Raw genomic sequence first — 12,822 nt, forward strand, 5'->3', positions numbered from 1 at the left:
CACGCTGCGTGCCAGCGGGCAGCCAGCCCAGCCGCACCGATCGCCCTGGGAATCGCAGCCGCGCTGGCGCTCCCGTGCAAAGAACAAGACCACTGGAGGCAGATATCAAAATCTGAGAGCAGATACAGATTTGAGAGCCTCTGCCATAAAGGGAGGCTTTGGAATGGAGGGTGCCATGACTCAGAGAGGGGAGAGACCTGATGCAAACAGTCTCCTGGCTTGAGCCCCAATCGCTCCGACCAGTTGTTATTTTCCATCTTGTTCATGTACACAGATACAACACAGCAGAAATTTTTCCTCATTGAGCTGTTCAGAGAAAAGCCTCAAGGCTGGGAATAAAAAGCAGGACAGGAGAACCCCTTCTGGTGGCCTGACATTTTATTTGTCTGTTGCGAAGAGAGGAAAATCCTTTTTTATTCTTCTTCAGTTTTTATGATTTTATTATTTTATTTCTCTCCGTTGCAAAGAGAGGAAAATCCCTTTTTATTCCTTTCTGTTTCTTATTATTTTATGATTTTTTAATGATTTTATTGCTCTCCATTGCAACAAGAGGAAAAAAACACCTCCTGGGAGAGCAGCTGTGTGCTGCGGAGGGCTCACAGCACGCCCAAGGCACAAACAGAGACCCGCAAGCTCCTCGCTACGTCTCCCTGGCACAGCGCTGTGAGCAAGGGGCTGGCACTTGGCCCTCCCAGCCTATTTCAGTTGACATAAAAGCCTGCAGAATTCTGAAGCACAATAAGAAGGATAGCCCTTAACTCTCCTGTTTCTCCCAGGCTGCAAGTTGTAAAGTATGGAGGAAGCTGATAATGCCCTTTCAGTTCCTGAGGACTTCGAGCAGATTAAATACATGACATTAGAAAACATCATTAATAAGCCACTAACAGCTGGCTGAAAATATAAAAGACAAACATCTACAAAACTGTTGAAGTGTACAATAATGTCAAAACAGCTCAGGATCCACCTATTGACAACGAGGTGTCCGGCACAGAAGACTGGTCACTAGGAGCTTCGAGCATCATGGAAGGTTTGGCTAGCTGGGTCTTCCAGTATGGGAATACTTGGATCACATCTGATTTTGTAAGAGATTAACTGCATGGAATTGATGCAGATGTATTTGTGGCTTCCACACACCACAGCTCACAAATCGTATTTGTGTTCTTTACCACATTAGTTCAAACAAGTGATTAAATGAGCAACTCCCAACACTTAGCAAAAAGGGACTCCTCTGGTATATTAGGTTGCCTCTAATAATGCCACAGCAAAACAATAACTAGGTCCAAATTCTCTTTCAGATCTCTTCCTTTGGTACAAGATTTATTAACTTAGCTGTATTTATTGGCATCCAACTGCAGGGAGAAGATGGGTTTCCAGTTGGCTGTGAAAGTTTTCATCATCCTTAAGCACCAGGAAAGGAATTTCCAAATCCAATTAGCAAAGCCTCCGCCCCTACAGTCTGAGCAGTTGTGCTCAGTATCATTAATCACTCTACCAAATGAAGCGTTCACCACTCTCCTGGTAGGAACAAGTTACTGAAAAACATTCCTCATTACCATTCCTATTTAGTATTACATTGCAATATATCTGGCAACGCTGTTCCGTCTTTATGTTTAACTAACCACATGTAGATGCAGTTGGTTTAAGTACAATGTAAAATACCTGTATGTTTATCTGTCTCTATCAGCTCTCCTTCCCTGTGACCTACCAGTAAATAAATATTGCATCAGATGCCTGCATATATTATATGCAACCTGACTCATCACATTGGACGTGTCTTTCATGCTAAATCTGCCTAAACCAGCAAATAACAAACAGCAGCATAAGCAGAGCATCTTCACAACTGTTCCCTTTTTGGCTACATGCCTACTCTTGTACGGGAAGAGCTGCTGTACTAGAGAAGCTGGTTAATGTTTGCACTTGCACAGCTCCTGGAAGACTAAAAGACAACTCAAATAGTAGAAATTAATATCCACAAAATAGCTGTCAAGGGAAAAGGAAAAGCTTTCCCTAAGGTGCACTGTTACAGCACAGCGTGTTTGACTGGCACTCAAGCTCCCTTTCCTTCACGGGGAGAAATATGAGACGCATAATCTGTTTGTACTCTTGACTTTTCCCCATCCAATTAGAATGTTGTTTCAATGGATTCCTGCCCTTAAGTAGGTAATATAATCTGATAGATTTACATAATACGTGGTCTGGGTTATGCCATCTTCTGAGACGACAGGCTTCAAAGTAGAAAGTAATGTTATCTTCCAAAGGGGCAGAAGGAAGCGATACAACCAGAGTCTTCTGAGGACTCAAAGGCACATCTCATGCCTGATCTCGCAGGAGTGGATTCGTCCACAAGACCTACGTGATGAGCAAGATGAACCGCGACCTGACTCAGTGCTGCCGAAAAAATAAAAACCAGAATGCTTGCAGCTTCAGTAGTCAGAGCACAGCTTTAAGTGTTATTATACAGCTCAACAGTGAAAAAAGGCATTTTGCAGCCTCAGCTGTCTAGTCTGCTCTGCTACCTTACCCAGTAATGCCAGAGAAGACTACTAAGATCACTGCTCCACTGCAAACCAGGTTAATGGACAACTCCTAAATACAATGAGAACCTCAGAAGAATGCAGGCCAGGGAAGTCCATCAATAACTCCTGCTTGTATATTTATGACTGTTGCTGAACTCCGAGTGCAGCGTACACAAAAAGGTAGAAGGACAAAGATTGGGATTTTTCAAGGGGAACTCAAGGCCTTCTCCATCCTCCAAAACACTGAAGTGTACACATGATAAAGCAGGAGAGCCACTCCATACTGTAGTCACATGCTCCGAGGAAGCTGTAATCTCACAAGGACACAGATACGGCCATGCAAATATGGGTTATGCCTATGCTAACAACTGGCTATGTCCCTAGAGCTCCTAAATGGCTTTTAATCTAGCTGCCAACGTGTGTGAAAGCTTGTGCTGAACCCTCTTTATTTCTCTTGTGCTTCTTTTAGCCAAGAACACGCTACCCTTCAATACCCTGACTGGAGAGGTCAGAGCATAAACTGGTAACTTCTTCGTTTAAGCCTCTGGAGGCTGCCACACCAGGGACGGATGTCACGATTACAGGCAGAAAACACAGCAAGAGGGCAGCCGGTGACAGGCACTGGGAAACTAGCTGCATTTTCAACATTCCCTTCAACCAAACCACCTCTAACATAGTCCTCACAACAATCAGGCTGAAGCAGCACAGGTGTTATTATCCATGCTATCACCACTGCTTCACTCAGCATAGTTCATCTTGTGTTATGTAATACATAACATACTGTAAAATCCTAGTATAGGCTAAACAAGTCACAATGTACCGCAGATGGTCAAAGCAAAGCAAACTGCAAAGCATTAGAAGGAAATTGCATCTGCTCAGCACCAGCCTGTGCAAGGCTCCTGAGTCACAGAGCTGACAGCAAAATTTCAGACATGAGGCAGAAAACAGATGCAGGAGGGAAAATGCTGCAAACATCTTAAGGGGAGGGCTTGTCTTAATGGATTTTTGTCATTACTGAATTCGATCACAGTTAAAGGCCCAACTTCCCCAAGACAGCCTGAAAATAAGAACGTGCTTCTGTTTTAAGACTCGTCAATAGGTACTTTCCCAAGGATGCTACCTGCACCAGGCATTTTGGCTTGGTGGGTGCTCAGCATTGCTATCTGCAGAGAAACACCTGACCAAAACCATCCAAACTTCTGCCAAGAGCAGCGGTGGTCTGTGCACAGCCATGCCCGGGGGACCTCCGAGAGAGGGGCCTTTGTACGGCCCTCGAGAGGCCTCCCGGTGCCAGCAGCGACCTGGCACAGGAGCACAGCTGAGTCACAGCTGCAGCAATCGCACTAATTGTCCAAGGGACAAAACAATTGCAGTTGTCTGACTGGTCAGGGCATGACACGAGCCCGACACATTTTTCTCTGTGAAAGCATTTTGCCTTGAAGTAAATTACTGAAACAAAGTCCCTTTAACTCCAAGCCTTTCCAGACTTCTTCCTGGCAAGGACAATTTATTCTTTCTAAAAAGGAGAGCTTTAAAAGAGATGTTACACAGGAGAGCGAGATCTCACTGCATTTGGCTTTCACTACCGCCTGTGAAGAAGGCAACCTTGAATTTCCATTACACTGTGATGGGAATTGAGGTTTCAACTCCAACCAGCTCCCTGAAAAACACCAAGGATGCGGCCCAAGGTCTCTTTTCCTGGTCGCACCTCTGCTCCCCATCAAATGGGACTGTCTCTGTGATGGAGATCATCCCTGGCCCCATGTGAGCCAGGTTCTCCGGCTCCTGCCTGGGGCCAGTACACTTGATGGTGCACAAGCCATGGAGGAAAACCGTGGTTGCTCAAACCAGGAGCCGCACCCACACTCGCAGATAGCAACACAGCACACACAGACACACGTGTGACTCAGAGCTGCACTTTGTACCACCTTCAGAGGCCAAAATAATCCAAACAGATGCAGTTAGAGTTGCTGGACTTGCTGCAGGTGCAAACCCGGTGCCAACCAAGAGCCCCAAAGATTCCACCAAACTCCCACAGGTACAAACAAAGTGAAGGACCTTTCCTTCCCTTTGCCCACAGGAGCCATTGGTAGAATTGAACATCCTGACCACTACCAGCATGGGCAAGTTCCAGGATTTTCTGTCTATTTCTTTAGGACCACAAACTGATGGTACAACTGACCAGGAGAAGTTATTCTGCCCTAGAGGGCTGCAGTGTTGTGTGGCTGGAGGACCCCAGTGGTCTCCATGGCTGGCAGAACTCAGAACCGGTGTCCAGGCAGCCCGGTCACCTTGGTCACCCCGGCACATTTTGGTCCAAACACAGCCCCGTGGCAGCTTTCCCTTCCTACCTGGCGTGAGTGAGGAAGGGAGAGGGGTCTGCGCCCCATTGAGGAGACCGGCTTTAGGGACTAAATGGATGGTGCCAAGGCAATGGATGGCAGCAGGGACGGCATGCATGGCCAGGTGAGCAGCACACAGAGAACGTAAAGCGGAGTCTGGCTTCAGTTTCGTCTCCGAAATATGACTTGGGTTCAAATTCACAGAGGAGCAATCCTCCAGGAGAGTAGAGCATGTCAGAGAGGAAAGGACATCTCTTCCTACACACTTCAGTTTTAAAAGGCAACATAAGCTTGTGTTTAAGTTATGTAAGTGTTGCTTTCTGAAAGATAAGTGGAGGAGTTACCTACACAAATGTTGACACAGGGAAAACAGTCACTGCCCTTTCCAAGAGAAAATATCCCCCTCCCTGGACGAGGAGATGCAAGTGCAGTGGCTGATGATTTTGTTTTGGTTTCCATCTGGCTTTGCAGTAGGCCAGCCCTGGTACCTTTGCCATCATAAAAGGTGCGGATGGAGCAGCATGGCATTACAACGAGCCCATTGTAACCACATATTTCCACTTAACAAGTGACTGCCAGCCCCTGTTTGATTAATGCCATTAGGAATGAGTGGCCACTGTTTACCTTGTAATTTATTAGAGGCAGGGTTTCCAAAAGGCACTTCAAGTAGGCATCTAATTCTTATGGTCTTTTAATTAGAATTGAACACCTAGCTTCATTAAGCACCTCTAAAAACCCAATCTGAAATGATTTGGCAGGACGAGAAATGCTTCTGAGCCTTAGGACAGGGTTAATCCGTGGCAGTTTAAAGAGAGGGTGCAAGTTTTGCATGAACTGAAAGACTAACCCGTTTTTTTGGCAATTTGTAGAGCACAGAGGAGGACCCGGCTGGCCCAGCGAAGGAGGCAGCCTCCGTAACGGGCAGTGAGAGCGCTCCACCATGCAAGAAGCCGCTCATCTGCTGCGCAGACGGCCTTGACCAGGACACCTTTAAAATTGTGAGATACTGAATAGAATTTAGCAGTAAAAAAGAGTCAGTGGCATCTCAGGTTCTCAAGGGAGAGGGAGCAAATAAAACCCAGGAGTTTGGCAGTGGGAGCAAAAAAGCAGGACAAGACACTGTGTTCTGTAGTTTTCTTCCATGCTTGAAAGTTTTTACCTCACCACTGTTTTCCAGACAGCTGGACATCGCATTTTATAACAACGACAAAAAAATTAAAACAAAACCAAACGAAACCCCACCAAACTACAAAGCAACGGTTCTCTCAGTTCCCTCTTCCTGTCACTTTTGACATGCTTTACCCAGTTGTCACCAGCCTTGGAACATGCAGAGCGCTGGGAGCGCCTGACAGGGGTCCTGCTGAAGAGCCATGTCAGCTCCCCTGCGGCCACACAGAGACACTCAAACCATAATGCTCCTTCACAGCTTTCCCAGCCAGCCATTTATCAGTTTATTTAGTGAAGAGGAATTCCTGAGACCCGGATTTAAAGTGCTGAATACTTCCACTAACATTTTTTTTTTCTTTACAGTGCAAGGAGCTTTTCAGACCCTTTAAGAAGTCACTTCGGAAACTGCATTTACCCCAGCACCTCCCCAGAGAGAAAAAACTGAAGTACTTGAAGGGAAGTTTGGCCATAATTGGGGACCGCATCGATCTGTTTCTCCAGCGGTACTGCAGAGCCTCGGAAGTCAAGCACTGGCAGAAGTAAGGGTTCCTCCTACCCAGCACCAGTGATGCCCCCAGCACGCTGGGCTCCTGCCCCGCTGCTCCCAACGGGCATTTAGACACATCCCACACTTCCAGGCACTGGAGATCAGGTTAGGTATCTTCAGGAGATTTGTATAGCTTGCTCTAACTGCTGGATGCTCACAGATTTTGCAGGTAATTTTAGCAGGGGCTGTGCGGCACTAGTCCTGTCCAGAGCAAGGGCAATTTCAATGTGCTATCAGCAACATCCCTTTGCAAGTAAAGGGAGTCCTACATGGCCCCCCTGAGCTAACAGATAATCCAAGCTCAGGGAAAAGCATTTCTTCAAAAATGTATAAGCTTTGGGGAAGACAAAAGCTGCGCAAAGGGTATGTTAGTGGTTACACTCACCAAGCCAGAACGAAGAAGAGGATGAAGTTTGTACTTACATGCACAATCCATGTGTCTTTTTTTTCCCCAAGGATGTTCTGGCGGTTTGTCTCCCTCTTCTCAGAGATGGATGCAAAGCGGCTGCAGAAGCTGTATAAGTACATCAAGAACAACCAAATGGACAAGTTTCTGGTAAGCAAACAAGGAAGTTAATATCCCACAAGGTGTTCCTGCCGCACTGGCTTTAAAGGAATAACTATACCGTGCAGCTTACATGGGTTGACCCATGTCAAAGGAGAATCCTGCCACTGAGTCTTTATCAAAAGGCCACAAATCCTGCAGATATTGTCAGTTCCTACCTAACGCAGGCGCTGAGCCATCGCAGCCACCAGCAGCTTTCCCTGGCAAGCTCTGGGAAGCTGAGCTGGTGTCCCCAGCACCACGGTTCGCAATTTTGGAGCTGTTTGCTGACCCCACGTTTCCAGTCATGTTTTACAGACCAAATCTGGTTCATAGTTTTATCTGATGAGAGTTAAACTTTGAAACAAGCAACTAGATCAGGTAAAGACTGTGCTTGCCAAAGCACCAGCTGTACAACAGAAGGAAACTGTAAGTGTCCTAAGAACACCAGCTCCAAAGGGCTAACCCGTTTAAACACACAGTCAACCAGATCTCCTGAGCGAAGGCTCAGTACACCAGGAAGTTCAAAGGTCCACAAGAAACACATACTTTAATAAGTTTGTTAAAAAGAAATTAAAAATAGATCTACCTAAAAAAAATACAACCCATATAATAAAAAAACCCCAGGAGTAAACTAGGAAATTGTTTCAAATACATTAGAAAGCAGTGGCAGGCAAGATTTCATTGAGTAATCTTTGCTTCACATTAAAAGGAGAGCTGTGGTCATCTGATAGCTGACAGCGATAAGGCCATAAATAAATTTGAAGCCACAGGTGAACAGTTCTCTCCTTTCCAGTTAGAAAAGGGGGCAAACATGGGTTTTGTTTTTAGTTTACAGGGAAGCAAACCCATTTATTTAGAAAAAAGCATTCCAACAACAAAGAAATCAGACTTATTGCAAAGAAAAAACCAAACACAAGTTCCTGTTGCTAGCGTGAGACACCTGAGATTAATTGGGAGATATTAATCAAACAAACAAAACAAGCAGCCCCAGAGGCAGGCGGTGGTGGGTGTTCTTGCTCCCTCAACTCGTGAGCACTGCGAGGGTGAATCCAGCTCCGTTTCCAGCACGGCCCTTCTCGGGGGCTCGGCCAGGCCCAGGACAAGCCCCGCTGCTCCCACGGGGCGCCAGCCTGAGGGCAGCTCCCCGCGCCACCTCAAAACAAGTACTACAAAGCAAATAATCCCCCAAACCCTCACATTGGTTTTCTCCCCTAAATCAAATCCACAACCAAAACACAAAATTCCACATCATCCTTTCCAAGGAGAAAATAAAAAAGACAACAAAAAACCCCAACAAAACCAGCAAAACAAACCAACCGCCCTAAAAAAATCTACCAAAAACCCCAAAGGCACAGGAACGGTGGGTGACGAGCATTAGTCACGCTGCGTCGTGCGCTGTCGGGATGCACCAGCCTGCAGACAGCGAGAGCCTCCAAAAAAGCCGCCAGAAGAAGCGACAAATTCTCTCATTATGTAACGGTTGACAAATGCCTTTTGTTATGCAAGACAAGTGGGAGAAAAATAAGCATCTTTGCCCTTTGTGGGAAGGGAACAGCAGTTGGCTCCCTGCTAAAGCATAAACAACAGGCTGTGGATCCGGGGGGGACCGGCACACTCCATGCAACAGAAATAGATTATTTGGAAGCGTCTTGTTATTTAGATGAGTGAGCGTAAAAATATAGAATCAATACGTAATTAGTGAGTGACAGAGGTTGTCAGCATGGTAATTTGATAATTTTTTGTGTTTTGTTAAAGCAGGGAGGTTAATGAGCAGCCATCCACTAGTCTTGCTCGCCCGTCATCTTAAAATCAGGGATCTATGTCCCCTTTCCTCACATTTGGATTTTTAAAAATTATTATTAGAAAAACCACCAGATTTGAATTGAAACACTAGTCCCAACTTTGGTTTTGGACTTACTGAAAATGCCAGATCAGACCCACTTCTCAGCTTAGAGCTAAAACAGAGCATCACTTTCCTTTGCAATCTGCTGCCTCCTGCACGCTGCTGAAAGCTGCAGGAACCAGCCCCACACCTGTCTGAGAGTACAGGAACAAGTCTTCTGGGCTGAGACTCCAGAAGTTTATTTGAAAAAAGAAAAAGACACAAAACTGAAACAGCACGATCACTGGCAACTCAAAAATCGCTCTTCCCTGGGTAGCCTGGCAGGACGCGCAGTCAGGCAGCTGCTGCCCTGGCGCCATCCCACCACCCTCGGGATGTTCAGCGTGGGACCCATCGCCACCCCCAGCCACCCTCCCGGCGCACAGGGTGCCGCAAAGCGACAGTGACATCCAGTGGCAGTGTGTGCCTGTCCACAGCACCCCGTCCCACCACACACCCTTGAGCCCGGGTTCAAACGCAGCCACCAAACGGCACCCTCGGCCACCGAACATCTCCCCGAAGCGCCTGAAAACCAACAGTCCTGTGGCTAGCGCGCCGAGAAGGGCTCTGGCTTTAACGCAGAGTTCAGGTGCTCGGGTAGGCTGTGCTGCACAAACAGCTGGGTTGGACGTGCACTCGGGGAAACCGAGACTGCACAGAAAACAACGTGGCTTTGCGGAGGGCAGCAGGACCCGCTGCCGGGTGGGATGGAGCCTCAGAGCTCAAGTGTGAGGAGCCAACACATCAGAGGGTGAGGATTTGTGCAGCCGGTACAGTCATTTCTCAGCTCATTGCTGCTGCCACCTGACAGGACCATGGTTAAGCAAGAGTTATTGCCCAAGCATGAGTCAATGGGTGCTGCTTGCTCATATAAATATCTTTAAAAGTGGCTTTTTTTCTTTTCTTTTTTATAGCAACTTTGCTGTCCTTCAGAAAAAGCTCCAGGACTCAAAAAAAAGAAACTGAAGCAGCTTTACATCAGCTGGGGGCTCCACAGAAGTAGAAGAGACCTGTGGGAACAACCAGGTCAAAGACATGGTCGCCACCAACACACCCTCACTGTCACCGCTCAGCAGCAAGGACAAGAGGTGAGAGGTACAGGCACAGCCAGCGTGTCACACGGGCACCAAGCGGGAAAAGCGTTGTCCTGCTCAAGTAGAGCTGTCCGCACTCGGTGTTTTTGCAAAAGGACCAGCAGGTGCAGATGTGACCAGTGGTGGAGCTGGAGGAGTTGGGCAGGTTGAACTGCTCAGAGAGACAGGAGCAAGGGAAACAGCAGGAAGAGAAGCTACTATAAGCATAAGGTGGCAGTAAGGAACAAGACATCCCTTTGTTGGCCCACGTCAGTTGGTGTTAATTAGTGTCTCTACCTGGCAATCCAGATGCTCAGAACATACCTGTGGTTTTGCCTTCAGGCCCACCCTGGCAAAGCCACACACGCTTGTGTGCTGCAGCAAAAATGCAGGCTGACCTGTAGCCGGCGTGTTTGCAACCGGAGTCACCGACAGCCTGGCTGCTCCAGCACACAAAACCCCCAAGGAGGAATGAAAAAGGGCCATTAGAAGCAATTGTTGATGAGATCAGCTTTGCCACAAACAGGTGCCACAGGCTGCCTGCAAAAGGAGTTGTCCCACATAAGCCTATTTTCAAGCTGCTAAAATGCAATCACATGGCCTGTGGGAGTTCTCATGCACTCATAACCATCTTGCTTTTCATCTCTTTTCTCCAAAGTCTCTTTATTTACCTCTAAAAAAGTCCAATCTGGTGTGTAACACCTCTGAGTTACAATCCAAATTGGTAAACCAAACGTCCAAAAACAAGAGCAGGCCAGACAGCGCGATCCGGGAGGCTGAGTAGGAGTCCCACGCTAACCTGCCGGCTGTGACTCCCGGCGATCCTCCTCCGTGTGTCTGCTCCCCATACGAACGGAGAAAACACCGTCCAACCAGTTCTTACATAGATAAACACGCCACAGACACAACGTGCATGAAATACTTAAAATTACCGCAGCTGAGGTGTCATGAACGTAGCAAGGGCTTGGGATTGCTGGAGAGCCTGGATGGCGAGACACCACCAGCAGCCTCGTGTTCCCAGAGATTTCTGGAGACAATGTGTTTGGGGAATTGAACCATATGCAGAATCCACGCAGTGAAGCCCCCAGAGGACAGCTCAGGCTCACCAGCACCAGCTCCTGGAGCAGACGGAGCTGCTCAGAGGAGTTATGTCTTGCATTGACGCTTTTTCTCATTTGTTTTCTAAGGTTCTCACAGACAACTTCAGAGCTTGACAGAAAAATAGAAATCAATCCATATGGTATCATCACCTGAACAAAACACAAGGAATAAAGGCAGTCTTCCTGGTTTCCCAAAACCACAGAATACTGAAATACTTGCAGCGTCATAGCAACAAGCCTCAATCCAAGCAAAACGAAAATTAGGCTGTTTCAAACCATGTGATCCTATTTATTATTATCCTGGAGTTGCCTAACGGCTGCGCACCAGCACTGACACTTGGCCAAGGATGTGTAAGTATCAGACCTACCTTTCCTACCCGCTTCTTTCTGTATAAGCCCCAACAGCGGCAGAGCAGCGTGCACGGACGCAGGCAGCTGCTCCTGGCCCTGCTCTGGCAGAACCCTCCTGGGAGCGGGACAGGGGCTGCTCCCCACGCGTTTCTGCTCAGACTCACAAACCCTCTGTGTGCTCAGCAGCCACACTGACCGGGGAGGAGGAAACGAAAGAGGAAGGCACTGCTGTACACAATATATTCCGGTAAAAAAGTTCCGTAAGTTTACACATACACGTGCCATTTCTCACTGTTTTAGGTAAATAGCAGCCGTGAGCCCACACACACACCGATGTTCTTGGCAGATGCAGCTGCTGCCTTCCCTTGATCCAGACTGAGCCCACAGCCCTGTTTGCTGCTGGAGGAAGCAGCTCAACTAGAGCTAATGCTGCAGGATAGAAACAAAGAGTAACAGAACTGGCTGGTTTGGTCTTCATGGTTGGCTCAATTTGATTTACAGCGGAAATCCAGGTTTTAAGAAAAAAAAATCAGAAACATCAATAGGTTGGCATGGAAAACTTTTAGTCTGAGTAAAAAACCAAAACTAAACACCAAACCCACAAAAAACCCAAAACAATGAAGAGCCTTCCTACACGCTCAAAATCAGATGTTTGGGTAGGGGGCTTAGTTATTGCTTTCAGATCTGAATCCAAGCAAGAAAACCCCTTCCCAGATCCCTTTGGAAGGGCAGATAACACAGGCCATTTTTAGAATCAAGACAACAGATTTCCTTTTTAAATGGCATCTTGGATCCCACCCACGGGCCTTGGCAAGAGGCTGGAGTCCCTGGCAGAGGCGCCGCTGCCAAGCGCACGCAGAAAATCGCTTGTGAGAGGTTGTGCAGGAGGATGTCGCACGCTGTCTACGCTGGGCGACACTCGCTTCTTGCACTGGGTTTCATTGCACGCACAAGCAGCTGCTAGAGTGGTACGGACCTGGTTCAGCAGCGGAACACAAGGAATTTTCTTTGAATAATCAAATATTTCTTTCAGCTACATGTTTTGAGCTTTCTCCGTAGCACACACTCTATAAACCAAATGTAGCAGCGGATGTAGCTGTGTCAGAAAAATACTGTATGCCCTCAAAATGTCACACTCGCTTAATGCAGAACTGAGCAAGATTAAAGCCTGCTCAAGACTTGGATTACTCTACCATTTTTCCAGTAGGACTTGAGGTGACTTAGAAGTGACAGAAAAACTCTCCAGGAAAGCTGAGCTCTGCCAGAAATAACCTCACTGTTTGCTGACCAGATGATG

The 12,822-nt window shown here is 47.2% G+C and overlaps 1 protein-coding gene across 1 annotated transcript; it reads left to right on the forward strand.

The window, feature by feature from the left end:
- Nucleotides 1–4,783: 4,783 nt before the first annotated feature.
- Nucleotides 4,784–11,506, forward strand: CHCT1 (CHD1 helical C-terminal domain containing 1). The gene is made up of 6 exons (XM_005503269.3): nucleotides 4,784–4,982; nucleotides 5,728–5,856; nucleotides 6,389–6,564; nucleotides 7,029–7,128; nucleotides 9,916–10,089; nucleotides 11,262–11,506. Exons 1-6 carry the CDS (start codon nucleotides 4,932–4,934, stop codon nucleotides 11,286–11,288), a joined length of 657 nt encoding a protein of 218 aa, XP_005503326.2. The 5' UTR covers nucleotides 4,784–4,931; the 3' UTR covers nucleotides 11,289–11,506.
- The last annotated feature ends 1,316 nt before the right edge of the window (nucleotides 11,507–12,822 follow it).

The sequence above is a fragment of the Columba livia genome, chromosome 20 (genome assembly GCF_036013475.1).
Source record: "Columba livia isolate bColLiv1 breed racing homer chromosome 20, bColLiv1.pat.W.v2, whole genome shotgun sequence".
NCBI lineage: Eukaryota > Metazoa > Chordata > Aves > Columbiformes > Columbidae > Columba > Columba livia.